The sequence below is a fragment of the Barbus barbus genome (genome assembly GCF_936440315.1).
Source record: "Barbus barbus genome assembly, chromosome: 1".
Taxonomy (NCBI): domain Eukaryota; kingdom Metazoa; phylum Chordata; class Actinopteri; order Cypriniformes; family Cyprinidae; genus Barbus; species Barbus barbus.
Genome location: NC_136729.1, coordinates 35,970,163 through 35,995,998, shown reverse-complemented (window position 1 = coordinate 35,995,998; position 25,836 = coordinate 35,970,163). Strand labels below are relative to the sequence as shown.

General features: G+C 38.4%; 1 protein-coding gene and 1 long non-coding RNA gene across 2 annotated transcripts in view; one reads left to right on the top strand and one right to left on the bottom strand.

Moving 5' to 3' along the window:
* The window catches only part of LOC306871044 (B-cell scaffold protein with ankyrin repeats-like), a 170,796-nt gene that overhangs the window by 65,972 nt on the left and 78,988 nt on the right, over positions 1 to 25,836 (top strand). Inside the window, exons 6-7 of the mRNA XM_079418714.1 lie at positions 765 to 879; positions 21,498 to 21,694. Of these exons, the coding sequence (XP_079274840.1) occupies positions 765 to 879; positions 21,498 to 21,694 (312 nt within the window). The remainder of the gene's footprint in view (positions 1 to 764; positions 880 to 21,497; positions 21,695 to 25,836) is intronic.
* The window catches only part of LOC306871056, a 47,419-nt gene continuing 36,041 nt past the window's right edge, over positions 14,459 to 25,836 (bottom strand). The window contains exon 3 of the long non-coding RNA XR_013784308.1: positions 14,459 to 16,162. This is a non-coding gene — a long non-coding RNA (uncharacterized lncRNA). The remainder of the gene's footprint in view (positions 16,163 to 25,836) is intronic.

The following is a 25,836-nucleotide window of genomic DNA, read 5'->3' as shown; positions in this document are numbered from 1 at the left end:
CCCAGGGGTTCCTAGGAGTCCATACCATTTGCATCATCAAGGAAAGTCACTGCATCCATCCATCGGCTTTCCTGCGGTCTCTTCATCCGCCAGCTCCTCCTTGGACTCATCCAGTCCATTGGACCTATATTTTTGTTTAGCCCTGCAAATAGCTCCTGCTTTTACTCTGTTAGTTGCAACCAAGTGTGATAATACACCTTTTTCATCCTCCCAATTGACTGCACATTTGAATATATACAATACAGACACATTTTGAAAACTTTTAAAAGTTGGTAAAGCATATTAGGCTGTACTGATGAAGTAACTTTATCATTGGTGTCTTTCATATTTTTACCATGCATTTTTTTGTTTGTTTATTAAAATTCTAGGTTGATACTTTAAATAACTCAGAACATATGATATCAATTATCACTTTACTGTACACTAAGGTGTATTATTTAGTCATTGTTAAAATATCCCAGCTGAATTTGTAGACACAACTATAAGTGAGTCATTTGAACTATGGGCTAATTCCCCTGAAAAGTGGCTCTGAGGTGCTATCAAAACTTTTGTCTAAGCATCCTGGCCAGACTGACATGTCAGCAATAGTTCAACCAACGGATTGACTTTTCTGACAGAGCCATATGATTGTATGATCAATGGAAGATAGAAAAGAGTTTGGGAAACCTTTCTTCATGTTTACAATTTGGTTTAGTGATGATAATGGCACACTCTTCAGCATTAAATACTTTCTTAAGGTTTGTAATGTTTCTTATGTTTTGAAGGCTTTTCAGGTGTCTTCCTTGGAGAAGCTGGATCAAACTCTGGCTTCTTGTTTAATGCGGAAAATGCCAACAGGAGGTTTCCAGGGCCTGCAGTGTGATCAGTCTCCTGCTGGAGGTAAGGGCTTCTCTAGTTCTGAATAGCTCTTTTTAACCCATTTTAGGTCTACTGTTTTCAAATAGCCAAATCTAGAGCAGCACAAAATGTTCAGTGTTCACTTTATTTCTAGAACACATTAAGACAACAAATATTGACCACAGTGCTGTACATAAAAATGCAGAATGACAATAAAATCACCTTCAAATTCTATATCCTAACACACAAGCACAAATAAATGGGGCGATTGGTAACAACCAGTTTCATCCCATACACTGCACTCATGTATGCTCAAATGCCACAGAAAAAAAAGTGATTTTAAATGTCGCTTAAACTCTCTAAAAGTGGGGCACTGCCAGATATAATGAGGTGAACCATTCCACAGCCTAGGAGCAGCGGCCACAAAGGAGCGGCCTCCTCTCATTTTCCAGTACTTTCGCGGGACCACTAAGAGATTCAATGACTCAGAACGTAACATTCTCGTTGATTTCTTCACCTGGATCAGATCAGCTATATATGATGGAGCTGTACCATGTAAGAATTTAAAGACGAATACTAATATCTTAAAATCAATCCTATAAGAAACCGGCAGCCAGTGTAGTTCTCTTAATACAGGAGTGATATGCTCATTTTTCTAAGTACCTGTCAAAAGTCTTGCAGCCGCATTTTGGACCAGCTGTAGTCTGTCCAAGCTTTTGTGTTTAACACCATAGTACAGTGAGTTACAGTAGTCTAATCTCGAGAAAATAAAAGCATGGATAACCTTTTCCAGGTCCTTCTGAGATAAAAAAAAAGACTTAATTTTAGAGATTAGTCTCAATTGAAAAAAAACAAATTGACAACTTAATTTATTTGTTTATCAAATTTCAGTGCACTGTCACAAGTTTTTTTACTTGATGTGTCCGAAAGGGGGAAAATATACCCAACTCAATTTTGCATGTATCAACAAACTCAGAAGAACCAAATAAAATCAATTCAGTTTTTGATTAATTTAAACATAACAAATTAGCAGACATCCACACCTTAATTTCACCAAGACATTCAACCAATCTTTCTACAGCGATAGAGGCAGTTGGCTTCAGAGGTAGATACAACTGGGTGTCATCTGCGTAACAATGAAATGATACCCCGTATTTACTCAAGATCTGACCTAATGCGAGCATATAGAGTCAAGTCAAGTCACCTTTATTTAAATAGCGCTTTTAACAATGCAAATTGTGTCAAAGCAACTGCACAATATCAAAATAGGAAAATAGTGTGTCAATAATGTAAGATTAAACACTCAATTTTCAGTTAAAGGCATTTCATTATTGAATTCAGTGATGTCATCGTCCAGCTCAGTTCAATTTAAATAGTGTCTGTGCAATCAGGTCGACGATATCGCTGGAAATCAAGTGAAAAAAAGACTGGCGCTAAAACAGATGTGCAGCGTGAGATGTGCAGTAGCTCTCTCAGGAACTCGTTGGTCTGATGCCTGAAATCATCCTAGACTTTCACTATCAGCTCGTCTATGCAGCTTTGGCATGTGTCAGCTGGGCTGTGAAGGCGTAGCTAAGGGAACTGATGGCTTTGTTTAGCTCCCCGTGGTGGTGATTCTGGCTTGAGTCGTGTGTCAGGAGTCTCTTCCGAATCGTGAATACTATTACTCAGAATATTAAAAGTTCAATGGCCTTGTGGGTGAGACTATTTGTAATGCCTCTTAGCCAGGTGTTCACATCTCCTCCTTGGGCAGTGGGGTTTGCAGTCTGTGACATGCTGGCAGACTGGAAAGTGAGGACTGACACAGATCTGTATGGTGTTATAAACCCATATATGGTGAAACAGCTAAGTGTAATTTCAGTGCTTGCAAACCCAAAGTTGAGTGTGCTGTAGTGGGGCTTTGTGGTTCCGGTTTGCTGTTTGGAATTGACAGCAACCTGACATGCTCTGACATATTCTGCCACATCTTGCTGTATGCCAGCCCCGTATTCCACTTGTTTTAGTGTCTCATAAGTGTCTCTGGTACTGTGGTGTCCAGCACATGGTGCGTTGTGGGCATACATTAACCTGACCCCCCTTTGTCACTGTGGCATCACAAGCTTTGGCGTAGTGTGGTCATCTGGGACATATTATAGAATGCTGCTCAGCACACGCAGCATGTGTTTGATGTCATTCAGCAGTTTGAGGGCTGTAGCAGCAGCCAGTTGAGCCAATGTGATAGGGTGGTTGGAGGGGTCAGGGAGGTGGCAAATAATAAGTGTCATTGATCAGTCAGAGGTTTGCATTTAGGCAATGCCATCCATGGATAGTTATTAGGTTAATGCCAGGGCTGCGAGTTGGGTACCATGGAAGTAAAAGTTGGTCTCCTGTTGGTTGTGGCTGCCATGTCATGGGTGGGTGGGTCTTGGTTGAGAGCATAGCTCACCATGCAATGCACTTGTGATGTTGTTGCACGCCTGGGACAGGTGTTGGTGCTTGACTGGCTTCTTGTTCATTGTGGAAAACTCATCTTTTTCCCTAGCCAAGGAGGTGGTGTGTGAAGCTGAGCTTGGCATAATTTGAGTCTGTTTAACTGATGAGTTCTCTGATGCAGTTTTGTGAGCCGATGCGATTTAAAGGGTGATCAGGATGGCTGTCACTTGTACGGTGATGACTGGGAGTCCAGCTTGAAGTGTTGCTGTGGGAGAGGCTTGCTGTTAACCCACAAAGCACCCGCTCTGGGCACACCGTACCCCTCAACATTGGATCCTGAAAAGGCCATTGATCATGTGGCTTTGGGTTTCATTGGGCCCCCGTACTGATGCTTTGGCTGTTGAGGGCCATTACAGGTTGGCGGCATGTCTCTGTGATCACTTACCATATTCCATTGTAACTGGAAGATCGCTGGATGGTTTGTGAAGTGCAGAGCAGGGCTCTAAAGTCATCTGAGTAGTTAGTGCTCCGGTGGGAGCAGTGTTCTGCTGATGTGGGCAACCTCCCCTTTAGTTCTGGCCATGTTGTTGGTGTAGACCAGGACTAAGGCAGTAGTTGGTGAATCCAGCTGTCAGATGAAACTCCTTGGGATGAGAGTAAATCAGGCATGGTGTAGAGTGCATATGTCATTTGAGTTTGATGATGTAATGTGGTCTTGAGTGAGTCCACATAGTTGACATTAGCTCTGCATCAGAAATATAGGCAGTGTCCTCATAAACCACCTTCATATTGTAATACCTCTGTCATACCCATGCCATTATACAAATTTGTGTCCTCATAAACCATATAAACATGCACACACACACACACACACACACACACTGCCGTTCAAAATACTTTTAGGCCCGGTTTCACAGATGGGGCTTAGCTTAAGCCAGGACTAGGCCTTAGGTAAATTAAGATATTTAAGCAGCTTTTATAAAAATGTCTTAGAAGAAAACTTTACAGGTGTGCATCTTGAGACAGAACAATGGCACTGAAATATTTTAAGATATGTCAGAGCAAGATATTTTCAGTTGAGACAGTGATAATTCAAGATGGTGCCGTGCATGTGGCAGCCTGTTGCAGCAGCTCTGAATGTTTTTAAGTGTTTGTATAGTTTGTATCTTGTTTATATTAGATCTGTGTATGTTCCGGCTGTGAGGAAGCAGCCGCCAACTACTAGAACAGTGAAAGTATGGTCTGATTCGGTCTATGAGGCATTAATGGATTGTTTTGAGACTACGGATTGGGAAGTTTTATGTAAATCGCATGACGAGGACATTGATAGTTTAACTGAGTGTATTACAGACTATATAAACTTTTGTGTTGATAACACAGTACCCACCAAAACGGTTAAATGCTACTCAAATAATAAGCCATGGGTCACCCCTGAATTAAAGGCGTTACTAAACGAATAAAAGAGGGCCTTCTTAGTGGGTGATAGAGAGGAGCTGAAGCAGGTACAGAAATTATTAAAAGTTAAAATTAAGGAGGGGAAGGAGTGTTATAAATTGAAAATGGAACAAAAGTTACAACAGACGAATGTGAGGGAGGTATGGAGTGATTTAAACAGGATGTCTGGTAATGGTAATAGAGTACAGGGATATACTGCCTTTGGTGGACAAACGTGGGTGGATGAAATTAATATATTTTTTAATAGATTTGATGGAGGATCTAGCGATCTACAACTTTCTTCTTTGGATGGTATACGGCAGAGTTTCTATTCAGATCCTCCTTCAGTTTTAAGATCACCTTATTCTTCCACTTGTGAGTCTATTCCTAATTTTGTAGTATCAATAGAACAAGTAAGAAGTGGGTTAAGGAGAATTAAGAAGAAAAAATCTGCAGGCCCTGACGGTATTAGTGCTGGAGTTCTTAAAGTCTGTGCTGATCAAATATGCTGGGTAATTCACTATATTTTTAATTTGAGTTTGCGTCTAGAAAGGGTACCTGTTTTATGGAAGACATCATGTGTAGTACCAGTCCCTAAGAAAACTAATCCTACTGAGTTCTCACAGTATAGACCAATAGCTTTAACGGCTCAATTGATGAAGGTTTTTGAGAGGCTGGTTTTAAACTATATTAAGCAGTTACTGTGTGCTGTTGAGGATTTATTGTCAATGCTGTTCTTTTTTTTAGCTTTCTATTCATAAAAGAATCCTGAACAAAATGAGACAGGTCCCAAAAAACAATTAAGCAGCAAATCTGTTCCCTGTTGAAAAACAGCATATGCTGGTATGGTATGTTCTAAAGCATGGGATGCTGGTTTGAGCTGATTTAAGCTGGTCCTTAGCTGGTTTAAACTGGTCATTTGCTGGTCCTAAACTGGTCCGACCAGCTTAATTAAGACCAGCACATGACCAGCTAAGGACCAGCTTAACCCTCTGGTTGTGTTCGGGTCAAATTCACCTGAAATTTTTTTTCTTTTTCCTGAAAATACTAGTTAACGTTATCGCATTGGACTCAAACTTACTGACTTTGCGCACATAGGGTACAAGTATTTCTCATAAATTTTTTTAGAATTTTCGTAATTTTTTGTGGGTTTTATTTCACCTAGTCACACTCGTTGTGTTCCCGGTCAAAAATGACCGGACTCCGAACAACTGCTTATAAATCTGTCATTATGCTATATTATCACTAAATATTGGATTCATTCTTTTTGTCAACTTGTTTTCTTTCATTTAGGACTGGTTTTGTGTTTCTATTTGCTTCTGATTAATCGTAAGCCTCATTTATCCGAGAGTAGGCACCTCATTTTTTGAGTGAAAAAAACATTTTTTATGAATAATTTTCACAATATTAAACAAAAAATTATAAAAATTTGCACTGTTTCTCACACTAGTGTACTTTAATGTTTAATCAGGAAGTTTGCTTTTAAATGCTTTTATTTTGTACAAAATTGCAAAAAGTCACACTCGTGGTGTTCCCGGTCAAAAATGACCGGACTCCAAACAACTGCTTATAAATCTGTCAGTATACTATATTATCACAAAATATTGGATTCAATCTTTTTGTCAACTTGTTGTCTTTCATTTAGGACTGGTTTTGTGTTTCTATTTGCATCCGATTAATCGTAGGCCTCATTTATCTGAAAGTAGGCACCTAATTTTTTGAGTGAAAAAAGCATTTTTTATGAATAATTTTCACAATATGAGAGAAAAAATTATGAAAATTTGCACTGTTTCTCACACTAGTGTACTTTAATGTTTAATCAAGAAGTTTGCTTTTAAATGCTTTTATTTTGTACAAAATTGCACAAAGTAACACTTGTCAAAAATTGCCGGCCATTGAAAGTGAATGGGGAAGAATAAAAGAAACAACTAGTGTTCAGGAGCATGTTGTGCTTGCAAACAAAGACCTTGGACCTTTGCATGTGTGGATGCATTTATACTCAAGCTATCACACACACACATGCGCACACACGCACGCGCACACACACACACACACCCATCCATCCATGCATACAAACTATTTTATTACACCTATTTCATCCTACCCTGAACTGCATGCAATATCCTTTTATGAATAAAAAAGGATCTCTCTCTCTCTCTCTCACACACACACACATGCTCAGGTACACGCACACTGCCTTGTCTTTAGCCTGCATTGACCTCAAAAATAATCTTTTCTTTCACCACATATTCTAGACTACGGAGCCCCTTAGAGCTCATGGTGGTGGAAAGATTTCGGGGTGGGTGAAAAAAATTTGGGGTGGGAGGAAAAAATATTTTTCAAATCTTTTGCGTTCTCTCGCAAAGATGTTTGCGTTCTCTCGCAAAGATGTTTGCGTTCTCTCACAAAGATGTTTGCGTTCTCGCAAAGATGTTTGCGTTCTCGCAAAGATGTTTGCGTTCTCGCAAAGATGTTTGCGTTCTCTCGCAAAACTTTGTGTTCTCTCGCAAAGATGTTTGCGTTCTCTCGCAAAGATGTTTGCGTTCTCTCGCAAAGATGTTTGCGTTCTCTCGCAAAGATGTTTGCGTTCTCTCGCAAAGATGTTTGCGTTCTCTCGCAAAACTTTGTGTTCTCTCGCAAAGATGTTTGCGTTCTCTCGCAAAGATGTTTGCGTTCTCTCGCAAAACTTTGTGTTCTCTCGCAAAGATGTTTGCGTTCTCTCGCAAAGATGTTTGCGTTCTATCGCAAAGATGTTTGCGTTCTCTCGCAAAGATGTTTGCGTTCTCTCGCAAAGATGTTTGCGTTCTCGCAAAGATGTTTGCGTTCTCTCGCAAAACTTTGTGTTCTCTCGCAAAGATGTTTGCGTTCTCTCGCAAAAATGTTTGCGTTCTCTCGCAAAACTTTGCGTTCTCTTGCAAATATGTACGCAAAGTTTTGCGAGGGAACGCAAACATCTTTGCGAGAGAATGCAAAGTTTTGCGAGGGAACGCAAACATCTTTGCGAGAGAATGCAAAGTTTTGCGAGGGAACGCAAACATCTTTGCGAGAGAATGCAAAGTTTTGCGAGGGAACGCAAAAGATTTGAAAAATATTTTTTCCTCCCACCCCGATTTTTTTTCACCCACCCCGAAATCTTTCCACCACCATGAGCTCTAAGCGGCTCCGTACTAGACAAAACATTATGACAATATGTTTAGAGGCTTTCGTGTTCTCTCAGAGTAAACAAAAGTTTACAATTAAATGCTAGAGCATACAAATGCCTCACAGTGCCTTGCTTGTCATTTACACGAGGAAGAGACAACTGAAGAAGAATTTTACAGTGACGATGCATTGCAAGATATATTGGAAGATAAAAATATCACTGGACAAGCTGAAAACCTTGCAACAACTGAAAAGAAGCAATCTTCTGATTTTGAGGACCCAGCTGAAGTTGATGTAACGTTCTGGTCGAGGGATGGAAAAAAAAAAGATTATTTTGAAGTCAATGCAGGCCAAAGACAAGGCAGTTTGAGCATTTGTGTGCATTGTGTGTGTGTGTGTGTGAGAGAGAGAGAGAGTTATAATATGAGATTCATAAAAGCATATTGCATACAGTTCAGGGTAGGATGAAATAGGTGTAATACAATAGTTTGTATGCATAGATGTGTGTGTGTGTGTGTGTGTGTGTGTGATAGCGTGAGTATACATGCACGCACTGGTCCAAGGCATTTATGTTTGCAAGCACAACATGCTCCTGAACACTAGTTGTTTCTTTCATTCTTCCCCATTCACTTTCAATGGCCGGCCATTTTTGACAAGTGTTACTTTGTGCAATTTTGTACAAAATAAAAGCATTTAAAAGCAAACTTCCTGATTAAACATTAAAGCACACTAGTGTGAGAAACAGTGCAAATTTTCATAATTTTTTCTCTCATATTGTGAAAATTATTCATAAAAAATAATTTTTTCACTCAAAAAATGAGGTACCTACTTTCAGATAAATGAGGCCTACGATTAATCGGATGCAAATAGAAACACAAAACCAGTCCTAAATGAAAGAAAACAAGTTGACAAAAAGATTGAATCCAATATTTAGTGATAATATAGCATATTGACAGATTTATAAGCAGTTGTTTGGAGTCCGGTCATTTTTGACCGGGAACACCACGAGTGTGACTTTTTGCAATTTTGTACAAAATAAAAGCATTTAAAAGCAAACTTCCTGATTAAACATTAAAGTACACTAGTGTGAGAAACAGTGCAAATTTTTATAATTTTTTGTTTAATATTGTGAAAATTATTCATAAAAAATGTTTTTTTCACTCAAAAAATGAGGTACCTACTCTCGGATAAATGAGGCTTATGATTAATCAGAAGCAAATAGAAACACAAAACCAGTCCTAAATGAAAGAAAACAAGTTGACAAAAAGATTGAATCCAATATTTAGTGATAATATAGCATAATGACAGATTTATAAGCAGTTGTTTGGAGTCCGGTCATTTTTGACCGGGAACACCACGAGTGTGACTTTTTGCAATTTTGTACAAAATAAAAGCATTTAAAAGCAAACTTCTTGATTAAACATTAAAGCACACTAGTGTGAGAAACAGTGCAAATTTTCATAATTTTGTCTCTCATATTGTGAAAATTATTCATAAAAAATTATTTTTTCACTCAAAAAATGAGGTGCCTACTTTCAGATAAATGAGGCCTACGATTAATCGGATGCAAATAGAAACACAAAACCAGTCCTAAATGAAAGAAAACAAGTTGACAAAAAGATTGAATCCAATATTTGGTGATAATATAGCATATTGACAGATTTATAAGCAGTTGTTCGGAGTCCGGTCATTTTTGACCGGGAACACCACGAGTGTGACTTCTTGCAATTTTGTACAAAATAAAAGCATTTAAAAGCAAACTTCCTGATTAAACATTAAAGTACACTAGTGTGAGAAACAGTGCAAAATTTTATAATTTTTTGTTTAATATTGTGAAAATTATTCATAAAAAATGCTTTTTTCACTCAAAAAATGAGGTACCTACTCTCGGATAAATGAGGCCTACGATTAAACAGAAGCAAATAGAAACACAAAACCAGTCCTAAATGAAAGAAAACAAGTTGACAAAAAGATTGAATCCAATATTTGGTGATAATATAGCATAATGACAGATTTATAAGCAGTTGTTTGGAGTCCGGTCATTTTTGACCGGTAACACAAAAGGCGTGACCGGAGTCCGAACACAACCAGAGGGTTAAACCAGCAAAGGACCAGAATAAACCAGCATCCCAGCTTCAAAACATATCTAACCAGCATATGCTGTTTTTTTTCCAACAACACTGGTAATAAATCAATATATTTGAATGATTTATGAAGGATCATATGACTCTGAAAACTGGAGTAACAGCTGATAAAAATTCTGATTTGCATCACTGAATTAAATTATATTTTAAAGTATATTAATTATGTATTAGCCTATATATGTATGACACGGAGAAGAGTGAAAACTCCTCACATGACCGCTACCGAACATCTGAACATAACGAAACAAATGTACATTGATGGATCTTCTTCCATCTGTTCTGCAAAATGTAAACAAATGTAGCCTTTATTTCTGCAAGCGTAAATATTGTGAATATATCAATACTAATTGTGTCTAGGCAAAGGCATTCCTCCTGGAACTAACACGGGTTTGGTGGGTTCTGTGACAGCTTATTTAATGAATAAATTATACATTGTATGTTTAAGGTACATGTACAACAAACTGGTAATGTCATAGTGGTATGGTGTACTGTAATCAAATCTATACGTTACCTGTGGAACCGACATCACACACGGTGTTTATCTAATAAAGATCTTCATAGCTAGCAAACCATTGCCTTTGCAGATTTGCTTTCAACTGACAGCAGATGCAAAGCCACGTCTTCAATGCTCTTGATGTTACAACCGCTTCAGACGACTCAGCGCGTGCAGCAGGGAACTGAACGAATCATTCAAACTGATTCGCGAACCGAATCACTGGTTTGCCAACTGGTTTGATCAAGCCTTCGAACAGAATTGACTCAAAAGAATGAATCATACGCGAACGGGCATCGCTCATTGCCCAGAAAAAAAAGTAGATGGAGCGTTTGGAATAAATTGAAGGATTTTAAACTTGTATTGCATTAAGATAAATAATGAGAGGAGCGTCGCCCACAGTAACGAAGTAAAAGTACCGTCTTTTCACTAAAAATGTACTTGAATAAGAGTAAAAGTACCCATTTTTAAATATATTCTAAAAGTATTAGTTACCCAAAAGATTTACTCTAGTAAATGTAACGAAGTAAATGTAACTCGTTATTACCCACCTCTGTTTAGGAGTGAAAGCTTCATCATTCCAGCCAGGGGTTGGTTGGTCTGAAGTGAATTGCCAAAGTTACTGGACTTAAAACATCAAGAAGCTCAGACTCCCCCCGAAAGGGGAGTCGCGAGATTTCCAAGGTGTTTCAGCAGGAAAATGTTTCTTTGTCCCCCTTGACACCTCATTTGCATGTTTTATGAGTGTTCTTGCAAATCGGTGTACATTTTCCAACAGTACAGTAAAAATAGTATACTGCATCTCACGATCACATAGTGTACATCATTGTTTGAGAAATAAAGTGCAGATCATTTTGACATCAAGAAAGAGACATCTAAAATATATTAAACCAGAGATACATTCATACACCTGAATATGAGTGTTTAGAGCTTACTAATACAAATAACTAGTGGTCACTAGGCTAATATAATGAAGAAACATACAAACAACACATGGATATACCAGATACCTTTGCAACTGATTAATTATGGTCTAAATAAAGAAAATGTCTCTACGTGTGTGTGTGTGTGTGTTATGTATCTTGTAATCGTGGGGGGTAGTCCACTGGTCAGCCAGGTCTGGTACTTGAGGGCCTCTTTGGAATGTGTTTGAAGTCCGATGGAGAGGAATGACAATCAGTCTGTTTAGCATCTTTTGACAGTGGGGGGGGGGGACAACCATTGGAAATTAAGCACCCATATAAAGGTCGAATGTGAGGCCAGGTCTGTGAATTATATGTACATGTCAAAAGGCTAAGAGGGTCTCTTAAGACATAAAGCCTTGAGAGCATGTGACCTAACGTACTAATGTCTCCTTTACTACTTAGTTACCAAAAATTTGAAGCACATGGCTAATAAATTTAAATTTTACTGGTCGAAGGGGACGTCATTTGACATCACTAAAATAACATTTTGTTGTTTGAACATTAATATTGTATTTTAAATGCAATTTCTAAGTGTCATTTGTAAATGATGATATCCCATAGAGGGTTAACATATATATAATTATAAAAAAATGCATTTTATGGTGAAGGCAAGCCAATCACACGTGACGCAGCATTCCCGCATCCGTGACCGCTCGCACCTCATTTTGCAGCTGAAAGCAAATGATCATAATTGATAGACAGCTATGCCCGTGAAAAGATATCTGTAAACCTGCGCCAAGAAAATAAAAATAAAAAAAAGATGAAGCCCATACATCACTTTTATATGGAAGCTCATTTCCCCCACCTTGAGAAAAATTACAATTCTCTAAGTCATAATAATGAGATACTTTCTCATAATTATGACTTAGTTTCTCATTATATTGAGAAACTTTCTTGTAATGAGAAAATTTCTCGTAATAATGACTTAGTTTCTCATAATTATTACTTAATTTCTCATAATAATGACTTAGTTTCTCGTAATGAGAAAGTTTCTCATAATAATGAGAAACTTTCTCAAAATAATGACTTACTCTACGCATGCGCAATGCATCTGCTGGTAAAAGCCATGCAGGCAACACCGCAAACATTGCTTGTTCTGTAATCTAAAGTGTTTAATCTGTCATTAAATAATGATTTCAGATAAATTATCGGCATGTAGTCTTTTGTTAATTTGTAGCACTTACCAAGTTACTCTGCCAGATAGTTATGGCTTCAAACATTCCAGACTAATATTTTAGTTAAGAAATACAGGCATTTTATGAAGAAATGAAAGCCATTACGCATATAAACTTAATTTATAGATGTTTATTTCAATGATTTATTAGTTTTATTAACTATCCCTTTCATGCATCACATGCAGTAGCCATCTAATTTCAAAAGCACAAAGCATTGTTGTTCGTTACCACGGCAACTGCTTGGTCTTCAGCATCCCACACCGCTTCTTGCAGGACAAACGCTTGACGTGAAAAATGCTTAACGTGGCTTGAAGTACAAAAACAGATTGAACCAAATTCAGTACACAATTTAATGACATGCATACTGTATATACAGGCAATTAGGTGGACCCAAAATATGAATGCAACGCAAAACAGCAACGCTTATGCAGCATTTTCTAAAGGAAAACGCTTAACATGGGTGTTGTGTTCAAATTCTGGGTTCTTATGCTTGCCTGTATGCATGATCAATAATACTGTATCCTGACTTTTGTCAATGTACTTTAAGCCACATAAATAATTTTTCATGTTCACATGTCCTGCAAGAAGCGGTGTGGGATGCTGAAGACCAAGCGGTTGCCGTGGTAACGAACAACTACGCTTTGCGCTAGCGAGATGAGATTGGGCTACTGTATAAACATTGTGGGCTTATGCATGTGATGCATGAAAGTGATAGCTAATAAAACTAACAAATTCTCAAAATGAACATCTATTCATCAAGTTTATATGTGTAATGTCTTTCATTTCTTCATAAAATGTGTGTGATTTTTGTTGGAATATATTCCTCTATATCTGTTTGAAGCCATTAACTTTATTGTCTGGCAGAGTAACTTGCTGATAAGTGCTACAAATTAACCAAAGACTGCATGCATATAATTTATCTGAAATCGTTATTTAATGATAGATTATACACTTGAGATTACAGAACAAGCAATGTTTGCGGTGTTCCTGCATGGCTTTGACCAAAAGATGTCGCTATAGCATGCCATGCGTTGCGCTTGCATGGAGTAAGTCATTATTTTGATAAAGTTTCTCATTATTACAAGAAAATAAGTAATTATTTAGAGAAAGTTTCTCATTATTATGAGAATGTTTCTTGCTATTACGAGGTGTTAAGTCATTATTACGAGAAAGTTTCTCATTATTATGAGAAAATAAGACATTATTTCGAGAAAGTTTCTCAATATTATGAGAAAATAAGTAATTATTTTGAGAAAATAAGCTATTATTATGAGAAAGTTTTTTGTTATGTATGAAATTTTTCCCCTGAATATTACAATATATTAACTCATAAGTAAGAGAAAGTTTCTCATTATTATGAGCAGAGGTGGAAAGAGTAAGAAAATATTTTACTCAAGTAAAAGTACTTGAATAAATTTTACTTAAGTACAAGTAAAAGTATCAGTCTAAAAATCTACTCAAGTAAAAGTAAAAAGTAGCTCATTTAAAATGTACTCAGAGTAAAAATTACTTAGTTACTTTTTAACAGTGGGAGGGACACATAAATGGGATAGGCCAAGGGTGTCAAACTTAGTTCCTGGAGGGCCACAGCCCTACAACAGTATAGATATAACCCCAATTAAACACATCTGATCCAGCTAATCTAATCATTTAGGCTTATATGAAAACTACATGGTATGTGTGTTGGAGCAGAGTTTGACACCCCTGGGATAGGCCTATAAATCTCAAACTAGTTGTCTTTAATTAAAGGAATCAGTTATTTTGAATAATATGATATTTGGACTGTTATCAGGCAAATTAAATCAGTATCAACAAAATTCATCTTTGCAATGCAGAGGAAACACAGAAGCTTCATCTGAAGTGGCATTTAGATGTATTTACACTCTATTTAATGCAGGACATGAATGCATTTAACCTGCCGATACAAATGCAGAAATAGTGTTTGATATATAAGACATAAAATGTTGAATACTCATTTGAAATTATACATATATATACTTTAAATGTGAAATTAAAACCGCCAGTAGGTGTCACCAAGTCACTGTTAATAAGTGAGTCATTGCGATTGAACTGAATTATTTAAATGGTTGATTCATTCAGGAACGAAACACTGTAATGTTGCTCAGAGATGCAAAACAGTGCTGTGGTTGTGTTTGGGAATATGTTTGTTGTCGAAATAGAGCAAACACAGGCAATATGGTGTAATATGGCAATATGGCTAAAACGCAAGTCTCTTAATTAACTTCTTGTTTATTGAACTGTTGTAAAAAATAAAAAATAAATTTATATGTAGCCTAATCATGCTTATTTTTGGAGAAAAACGGCACTCTTCGTGTGATATTGATTTACTATATGAAATGATATAAATATACATTTTCTGCCCCTATATCTTCAATTTTGTGATCATTCTAAATGCATTTTAACAGACTGAATCACGCAGTGAAAGAACGCACTCCAAATGCTCGCGCGCACTAGTCTAATCTACTAGACTTCACGGCACTCTGTAGGAGTGTTTTGTTTGGTTTTTGACTAAATAATGATAATGTCAAATCGCACATCGTCAAGGGGAAAGGGAAGTGGTGTGTGGCCAAGTATGGTGACCCATATTCAGAATTTGTGCTCTGCATTTAACCCATCCAAGTGTACACACAGTAGTGAATATACACTCGGAGCAGTGGGCAGCCAATGCTGCGGCGCCCGGGGAGCAGTTAGGGGTTTGGTGCCTTGCTCAAGGGTCTCACCTCAGTCGTGGTATTGAGGGTGGAGAGAGTGTTGGTTAGTCACTCCCCCACCTACAATACCTGCCAGACCTGAGACTCGAACCCACGACCTTCGGATTACAAGTCTAACTCTCTATCCATTAGGACATCGCACACCCTACACCACTGTCTTGTGCACTAATTTGTGCAGAACCTTTTGTTAAACTGCTTAATTTTAACCATCAGTGCAACGATGCAAGTATTTACCTTACCTCTAAATGCTTGCGAAGGGGTGATGTCGAGATTTTATAAGCTGCTAGTTTGGTCTCCCTAGGCAAACACAGCTTACACTGCATAATAGAGCATAAACATGGCCAGGGGTTCACTTAATTTCTTTCGAGTTCAACTTCAGCAGAATACGACGGGGTTTGGATTTCAGATGGGTCTGCACCATAACGCCTGTCTTGTCCATCTGCATCTTTCTTGTGATTTTACCGCCAGTTTGTTCTCCTGCCCATTATTTAAATTGTGTCAAAGCAGCTTTACATCGGCTTGATATAAAGCTGGGTGGCTTTATATCAGCTTTACAGTATTTAGACAGGGAAATAGTTTGTCAAAATAGTGTCATTCTCCTCTGGCCAGACAAAATCAGCAGTTTAAATCTAGGCTACAGCTAAATCAGATTGTGCAAAGGACTCATCTGGTTCCAGTGGTCTTGTACCGATAGCTGTCTTGGAGACAGGGTCTTCACTGGGGATCAGTTTCTGGGGCTCATCTAGGTGTCCTGGCTGTAGAGGTCATCTATAGGTGCTGATCCACCATATGATCTGGATACAGTCTGGATCTGGGTGGCTACGGTGACCTCGGAATAAGAAAGAAACAGACTAATATTAGCGTAGATGCCATTCTTCTAACAATGTAACAAGTACATCGGGTGTTTTGGGAAGTGTTCCCGGTTCAGGTTGACCTAATTAATGCGGCCTAACAATCCTTTAACGGATTTGAATTATAGAAGTGCGATAGTGTATTATGTGTAAGCCAGGTTAAAGAGATGGGTCTTTAATCTAGATTTAAACTGACAGAGTATGTCTGTTTCCCGAACGGTGTTAGGTAGATAGTTCCAGAGTTTGGGCGCTAAATAGGAAAGCGATCTCCCGCCCGCAGTTGATTTTGATATTCGAGTTTTGAGATCGCAGCGGATGTGAAGGACTATAATGCGATAAGAGCTCACTCAAATACTGAGGTGCCAAACAATTCAGGACTTTATAGGTAATTAGCAAGATCTTAAAATGTATACAATGTTTAATAGGGAGCCGGTGCAGTGTTGACAGTTATTGGCTAATGTGGTCATACTTCCTGGTTCTAGTAAGAACTCTAGCTGCTGCATTTTGAACCAGTTGGAGTTTGTTTATTAAATGTGCAGAGCAACCACCCAATAAAGCATTACAATAATCTAGCCTCGCGGGTCATGAATGCATGAAGTAATGTTTCTGCATTTGAGAGCATAGGTCTTAATTTAGATATATTTTTAAGATGGAAAAATGCAGTTTTACAAATGCTAGAAACATGTTTTTCGAAGGAAAGATTGCTAGCAAAAAGTACACCTAGGTTCCTAACTGATGACAAAGAATTTACAGAGCAGCCATCAAGTATTAGACAGTGATCTAGGTTATTACATGCAAAAGTTTTTGGTCCAATAATTAACACCTGTTTTTTTTCAGAATTTAGTAGTAAGAAATTGCTAGTCATCTAGTTTTTGATATGAACTATACATTCCGTTAGTTTTGCAAATTGGTAAATTTCATCAGGTTGTGAAGAAATATAGAGCTGGGTATTATCTGCATAACAGTGAAAGCTAACACCATGGTTTCTAATGATATCTCCCAAGGGTAACACGTAAAGCGTGAAAAGTAAGGTGCCAAGTACTGAGCCTTGAGGTACTCCATACTGCACTTGTAACTGGTATGATACCTCTTAATTTACTGCCACAAATTGATGGGCGGTCAGATAAGTAGGATTTTAACCATGCCAGTGCACTTCCTCTAATGCCAACATAATTTTCTAGTCTATTTAAAAGAATGTAGTGGTCGATAGTGTCAAATGCGGTGCTAAGATCCAGTAGCACTAATAGAGAGATACAACCACGATCAGATGATAGAAGCAGGTCGTTTGTAACTCTAATGAGAGCAGTCTCAGTACTATGACATGGTCTAAAACCTGACTGGAAATCCTCACATATATAATTTTTCTCTAAGAAGGAACATAGTTGTGATGATACTACCTTTTCTAATATCTTTGACAGAAAAGGGAGATTCGAGATCGGTCTGTAATTAATTAATTCTTTGGGGTCAAGTTGTGGTTTTTTAATGAGAGGCTTAATAACAGCCAGTTTGAAGGTTTTTGGGACATATCCTAATGACAATGATGAGTTAATAATATTCAGAAGAGGATCTATTACTTCTGGAAGCACCTCTTTTAGGAGCTTAGATGGAACAGGGTCTAAAATACAGGGTGTTGGTTTAGATGATTTAACAAGTTTATACAATTCTTCATTTACAATAGAAGAGAATGGGTGGAATTGTTCCTCAGGGGATCTGTAGTGCTGATACGATACTGTGGCTGACAGCTGCATGGTTACAATTTTATCTCTAATAGTTTCGATCTTGGAAGTAAAGTAGTTCATAAAGTCATTACTACTGTGCTGCTGGGTAATGTCTGCACCTGCTGATGTTATATTTTTTGTTAATTTAGCCACTGTATTAAATAAATACTTTTTATTGATTTACTGGTTGTGTTTGTTTTCTTCTAAAAGAGACGCAAAGTAAACAGATCTAGCAGTTTTTAATGCTTTTCTGTAGGATAGGGTACTTTCCCACCAAGAAATACCTCTAATTTTGTTTATCTCCAGCTGCGCTCCATTTTCCGGGCTGCTCTCTTTAGGGCCCGAGTGTGCTCATTATACCACAGAGTTGGTCTCTTTTCCTTAATCTTCCTTAAGCGTAAAGGAGCAACCGTATCTAAAGTGCTAGAAAAGTGAGAGTCAATAGTTTCTGTTACATCATCAAGTTGTTCTGAGCTATTGGATATGCTGAGGAATTTAGATAAGTCAGGAAGATTATTTATAAAGTAGTCTTTTGTGGTAGAAGTGATGGTTCTACCATATTTGTAACAAGGAGTTGGCTTTACAGCTTTAGCTATATGGAATATACACAAAACTAGATAATGATCTGATATATCATCACTCTGCTGCAATATTTCAATGCCACTGACATCAATTCCATATGACAGTATTAAATCTAGAGTATGATTTCGACAATGAGTAGGTCCTGAAACGTGTTGTTTAACACCAATGGAGTTTAGAATGTCTATAAATGCTGATCCCAATGAATCTCTTTCATCATCAACATGGATATTAAAATCACCAGCAATTAGGACTTTATCTGCAACAATCAACAGGTGTCTGTGGAAGGGGGGAGGAACACAAGAGCGTGCTCTTCCCGGGCTTGTTTTTCCCAACAGCGACCTTGTCCGAGGCCCACTGGTCTGGGGGAGCCGAAAAGAAGATTGTGTAGTGTTTTAAACACATATCATCTTTATTTTAGCTTTTAGGGAATCACTCTTAAGATGATTATATGATTTATATGATTAATTTCTATTAATCAGAATGTCCAACTTATGCCTGGTTAACGATACCTTATTAACGACTTGTCCAGCAAGTATTCAAATCAGCACGTTATTTCTTAACAATTTGTTTATCTAATTCGCTGGCCAACGATAAAACAACCCAAATAGTTAACTTTAGTTATCAAGCTCATGAGCGTAGGTAACGCGATCTTTTTGGCAAATAATTACTATTTGCAAAATCACATAGCACAGACAAGAGATTTCTTAATGGAATCAAAGTTTATTTACTACTCTAACACAATACTAAACTTAGACAACACAAAACAGACGACTTAAACATACATACAGGTAATGAGTTGTTTTGATCTGAAGAGAGTGTTAGGTTCTACTGTTCATTCTCACGAATGTTTTACTTCAACCTGAGGGAAATCATACGCATGGAATTCTTTTATCTTTACTCTTAAAAGACAGATACAACCAGTTTCAGCCGATTTAAGGAGGTTTGTTTGTCTTACTGTCTCTTGAGTTCAGTCTTTTCTTCGGGTTCAAAAGATGCTCTACTTCAACTTTGTTCTCAGTCGAGGTCAGTTCTTTCCGGTCTCAAGAAAAGATTGGCTGCTTGCTAGGTCGCCGTCACGAGAACACTCTTCAATGGTTGGTCGGCTTCGTTCTGACTTGATGACGCTCTCAGGAAGTCGTTCGGTTCTTGGCTTCAGATGTTAGTTTCTTTCAAAGTTTAACTTTGATCGTGGTTGCAATGCTCAGCCGTGATGTTAGGGGCCAGAAGCGCTTTGCAGTGCGTGAGCAGAACGAGAGACGAGCGAGGTGAGCTTGAGCTCTTCCTTTTCAGTTTTCAACTCCAACTGAACTTTTACAGTTGTGCATCTGTTTTTAACGGGCCGATTTGGGATCTGCCCATGGGCGCCTGTCCCAATCGGATTCTTCCTGTGGGGCGTTTGATCCAATCGCAAGTGCCCCGCCCTGCACAGCTGCGTGTTGTGCATACATTATCTTGTTCAGTTATTTTATCACATGAACAACTTATGAACAGCAGACTTCTATTCGCATTGTAATCATGCATTGATGAAAACAGATCATTTTCATTCACACCACAATATTATTCATGAAATTAGTTTTCGTCTGACACCAAACACCACGTAACTTAGCATAGCCAAGAATACATATATCATTTGTATTCATTAGCGGTTAAATGCATTGATTAAACAATCCTGAATTCTAAATAATCACATCGAGCATGTGAACTGACATCTAGTCATCAGGTAAACTTTATGCATTGAAAGATTACAACAATACCATAAGTTTCAATAATACCACAAGCTTATAAACATAGAAAAACATTCTTCATATAGGTTGTAACTATATTGTCTATAGTGTTTTGTTTTCGAGTATACTTTGTTTCAGTTGTAGAAACTTAGTATAACCCGTTCCCTTTTAAAACCAAATATCCTTAAGCAAAGGTGTGGCTCTCTTTGTCTGTTTAGAGAGCGCAACAGAAAAGGCGCACTTCCCTCCTCCTCTGGGAGAAGCGCGGGTTCGTGACGAGGTCACTTTTTTTGGAAAGTTGGGAGTTGTCTTTAGTTCGAGTCGGCTGTAACAAGGCCTTTGAATTATGGCGCCAATGTAAAGTAAAATCCGGGAGTATGAGTTCTGTTTCTTTTCAAAATTGACAAAGGGAGTTTTCTCCGTCCGACTTATTTATGATAAAACCAGCCAGGCGCTTAAAGTTGCTCTTCTCTTAAAAGCATCCAGATGTGACTGTTCCATATATCCTAGGTTTTATGGTCTCAGGAGATTAGGCAGTTAATTCCAGAAGATGCCAGCCTGTCTGAAAATTGGGTATGTGTGTGCGTATCTTGTTCAGACCAGATTCCTACAATTGCGATTGTTTGGTCTTGGTGCGAGTAGCCGCATTCCAATTTCATGGCTACTCTCTTTGTCCATTCTGGTCTCCAAATCCATCAATTTTCCTTTGCAAAGCCGTGAGCTTGTCCGTGATGGAATCCATATTGCGGTTAATAGTCTCAGTCTCAGTGCTGACTGCTCTGCCCACTGCTTCAATCATGACGGGCAGCCTTGTGAGGCTTTTGACAGCTGTTCCCGTTTCCTGAATTCTTCGATAACCCAGGGCAAAGCCTAATCCAATCAGCAGAAAACCGGTTATCATGGTTCCGATTAGGTAGATATCGTCAATGTCCTCCACGGAAAGAGCCGCCAGACACACGACCCGCCACCTTTTCCATGCGTCCATCATGTAGCCAGCTTGCGAACGTGGAGTTTAATGATAATGAGCGACACCTGCGCCACTCACCGGTCTCAAGTCCCACGGAGGAGCTCTGGAAGGATAAAAGGAGGAGCGACGACAGTGAAAGACGAGAGAGGACCAGGCCTTGACTTTTATTTTGTGTTTTGTGTGCAGCAGTCATCCGCGAGGGGCTGCCACTTTACTTTTTGTGTTTATTCATTTTATTAAACTTGTTTGAATATTCGCTGGTTCCCGCCTCCTTCCCGTTCTATGAACTGTATTACAATGTTATTTGTCTTCTCTTTTCCAGAGTGTCATTCAGAGGACATTCCTACTCTCCTGCATTTTGCAGCCCAGCATGGATTGCGAGATCTGGCCAGTGCCTTGCTGCAGTGTCCTGGATCCCGGCAGGCCCTTAAGATCCCCAACAACCATGGACACACACCACTGGATCTTGCACATGTACATGGACACAACCAGCTCTTCATCCTCCTACAAGAGTCATTGGTGAGTGAAAGTTCTGAAGCATAATTATTTCATATATCTTCCCCATTGAAAAACGTTAGTTATCTATGCAAAGCAAACTTACCCATACAATTAGAAGCATCACTGGAAAGCAAAGGTCAATAAAACACACCAGCTTCAGCCATTACAAGAGTTTATGCAACATATATACATATAGATGTTATAACACAAAAGAGAATGCACTTTTCATAAAGTAACTGTTATGCAATATAGTAACATGGTTTCTGTTCATTTGACCTCAGCAAAAAGACATAATAGAAAAATGCAAAAAACTATTACAAATACTACAATTTATAGAAATGTCCTGCTACAAAATATTTACTAATCATAGGACATGAACATTTAATGCATTTGTTGGAGTCTCGGAAACCCCAAAAGAGTATTACATTTATCATGAAAGACATGTCAATTTTTATATTTTTTATTTTGTTGGTGTTTGTGTGGGTGAGCGGGGGCTCAGTTCTTAGGAGAAGAAATAGTGGCAAACTATTTACTTATATTACAATTTTGCAAATTTTCAGTGTTTTTCAAGTCAATGTCAAAATTATTGCATAACAAATTAAACATAAGACATTAAAATAAATAAGATCTGACAGTTTAGCCATGCTTAACTCCCTGGGGTCGACGGTCCCGCCAGCTCTCACTTTTTTTAAGATCAGTGCAAAAGACATAAAAAATACTCTTGATTTTGGTCACACACATGAGTGTTATGTATCATTTGAAACTGTTAAGTGTCTACTTTCATTTGTGTACAATCACAATAACATTAACAAAGAAAACAAACAGGATGCATTCTCTGTCTTCTCTGTCTCTGCGAATATCCATCTGAAATGCATCACTAAAATGAACTGAAACTCAGCGAATACTCGATACAGAGACATGAGAGATATATGAGAGATATATCTATAGAAGGCTTGAGATGTCTACTTTTAAATGAAGTAAGTCCAGTGCTTAATTTGAGCCGAATCCTGCCAGATCCTTTTCTGGAAAATGTCAGACTTTGGATTTTTGCTTTCCTTATTTGTTTGTAAATATCTGGCATTAACAAGTGCATTAGATTGTGGCAGAGCATTTGTGCAAGCGAGAAAGAGTGAGCACGAGTTTATGTATTTGGAGGTTATATGTATTGGTCCTCGACATATTTTTGACCAACATCAGCTTTCTTAAAAAAAAAAATCACTCTCATTGATTGGTGCTTACTGCTAGACCAACTCTCTCCAAATGTTCCGCTGCGCACAAAACAATAATACAATAATATGTTTTGTGAGCAGCGGAACTCTTGGAAAGAGTGTAATAATACTAGAAATGAAGTACCAAATTAAATTAAATATTAAAATGTATAATAAACACTTCCGGAGTGCGGCTCTGCTGCAGACCCAGTGCTTCACGTGTTGTCACTATTCTTAGTTTTGTCTTGTTCGGCAATTTTCTTTTATTATTATTTTTTTATTGCTTTCTAAACATGAACACTGGTTTCTGGCTTGGCTGGCGGTTTGCCTGGACATGTTTGTGATCGCGGCCGACTTGGGAGCGAGTGTGGTGACTGGAGTCCTCATCTACACGCGGGAGGAGCTTCTGCTACTCTTATCCCAGTCTCGATTTTGCAACTCACGAATTGATTTACCAGAAGACTGCTACGAACTGGTGAGGAATTCAAGGATAAATGATTAAAGGCGTTTTCCTAAGAAACAAGGATCAAGAGTAGGGGTCCGTCAAAGGATTAAAAGAAGATGTTTTAAACCCCCCTTATTGTTAATCACTTTATCAAATGTACATTCCCTGATGAATAAAATGGATGAATTAGCAGCTAAAATCAACTATGACAGAGACACAGACAATCTGTATTGTTAAATGCACTATGTAAATAAAGGTGACTTTAGGCAAAGTCATCTGTTATGTTTTACAGAGACTTGGTTAAGAGAAGATATACTATATATATATATATATATATTGCTTTAAATGGCTATACAATGATTAGATCCGACAGAGACAACGTCGCATCTCGTAAGCCTGTGGGAGGCTTGTGCTTTTTTGTGCATAACAAATGGGCAACACATTTTGTGATTCATGAACAAGTATGTACTACAGACTGAATTTATGTCAGTGTCTTTCAGACCTTTTTATTTGCCCCGGGAATTTGGACAGATTACTGTCATTTTAACATATGTCACAGGCCCGAATAACGAAGAAGCCGCAAACAAATTTGACTCGCTCATCTGATCAACCAATTTTTATTCTTGGAGATATGAATTTATGTGATCTATCAAGCTATATGCATACCCTTCATCAGTATGTGGACTGCCACACTCGATTAACACGCATATTGGATAAATGTTTTGGCAATATAGTTGATGGTTTTAAAGCTGTGTGTCGCCCTCCTTTGGGGAGGTCAGATCATAATATTATACATCTGCTACCTAAATATCAAGCTAAGTTTAAACAAGAGAAACCAGTGACTAAAGAGATACAAATGTGGACAGATGAGAGCAAAGAAGAACTTAGAGACTGCTTTGAGGACACAGAGTGGCAATTGTTCTTTGATGCATGTGAAGATGTACATGAGACCACTGACACCATTACATCTTATATACGTTTTTTGTGAAAGTAATTGTGTTAAGACTAAAACAATTCAAGTGTATTCAAATAATAGGTTATGGTTTACTAAAGATCTTAAACTGTGTTTAAATGAGAAAAATGTTGCCTTTTCAAATGGTGATAAGGAAGAGACAAAAGGAAGGAATTTAGAGGTCTAATTAGAAAAGCTAAACTAACATATAAGGATAAGATTGAAAATAGGTTATACTAGCATATAAACTAAACTAAACTAAACACACCAAAAAGTGATCCCCATCATGGGAAGCACTTCAGACAGGGGAATCAGTATAGGCTAAACTAGCATATAAGGATAAGATTGAAAATAGGTTAGATACAGGCAATGCTAAGAAGGCATGGGAAGGGTTTAATAGCATTATGGGAAGAGAGAAGAAGAAACAGGTGTGTTTGGGGATACCAGCTGTGCCTGCAGACACCAGCGGTGCATCCCTCACACTGGATACCAGACTGGGATATCGAAGGACTGACCTTGAATTTCTGGGTGTGACAAACAGGATGTGGCAAGACTCTGGATGATCAGCTGTGACGTGACATGACTCTAGATGATCAGCTGTGATGTGACGTGACCCTGGATGATCAGCTGTGACGTGACTCTGGATGATCAGCTGTGACGTGACTTGACTCAAGATGATCAACTGTTACTTGACTGGACTCATGATGATCAACTGTGACTTGACTGGATTCATGAAGATCAATGGTGACTTGACTGGACTCATGACAATCAGCTGTGACTTGACTTGACTTATGAAGATCAACTGTGGCTTGACTTGATTTATGAATGGTAGAAATGACGTGACGGGATGTTGTTGTGGCTGTTTTGTGAACGGCCTCCACTGTCGCCGCTAAAGAGGCACCAGAGCTCCAGCCGACCGGGAAAGGGGAAACATCAAACCCACTGACACAGACTGGCAATCATACGCTCTACACCACACTAACATAACCTCTGTTGTTTAGAAAACATATAGTGACCTTGCTTAAACACAACAATTACACTCTCTCCTCAGATGCACATCAAGGCCAACCTCTAGTAGAGAGGAGTTACTCCACACATGTGACACTCGTTCACTGCCTCATCTCATTCGGTGTCCTTGTGTATCTTTGTGTATCTCTTTTGTGTTTTTCCTTTTTCCTCTCTCACTATAATTTCTTTTCCCCTCTAGTCCCCTCATCAGGGAACTCCCTTTACCAATTCTTTAAATCCAGGTCCCGAAATTAAGATTGACTCCCTACAATAAAGTCGTTGTAACTCATTGTGAGAACCGTTGTCAACCGATCCAGACGACTGGGCCTTTCTCCTCAGTTTGCCCATTATCGACGCTAATAACATTTACCGGCTCAAAGATGCTGTGAATGTGGGATTTTGGCAAGGGAACACCTATGTCAAAATCCACACTCCTGAAGTCGTTGCGTATCACGATAACAACGAGCAGTTGTATCTGGCCCCAAACCTAAAGATGTGTACGCTCATGAAGGACATTCACTTCCTTTGCCCAAGCAAACCCTTTGTCCGC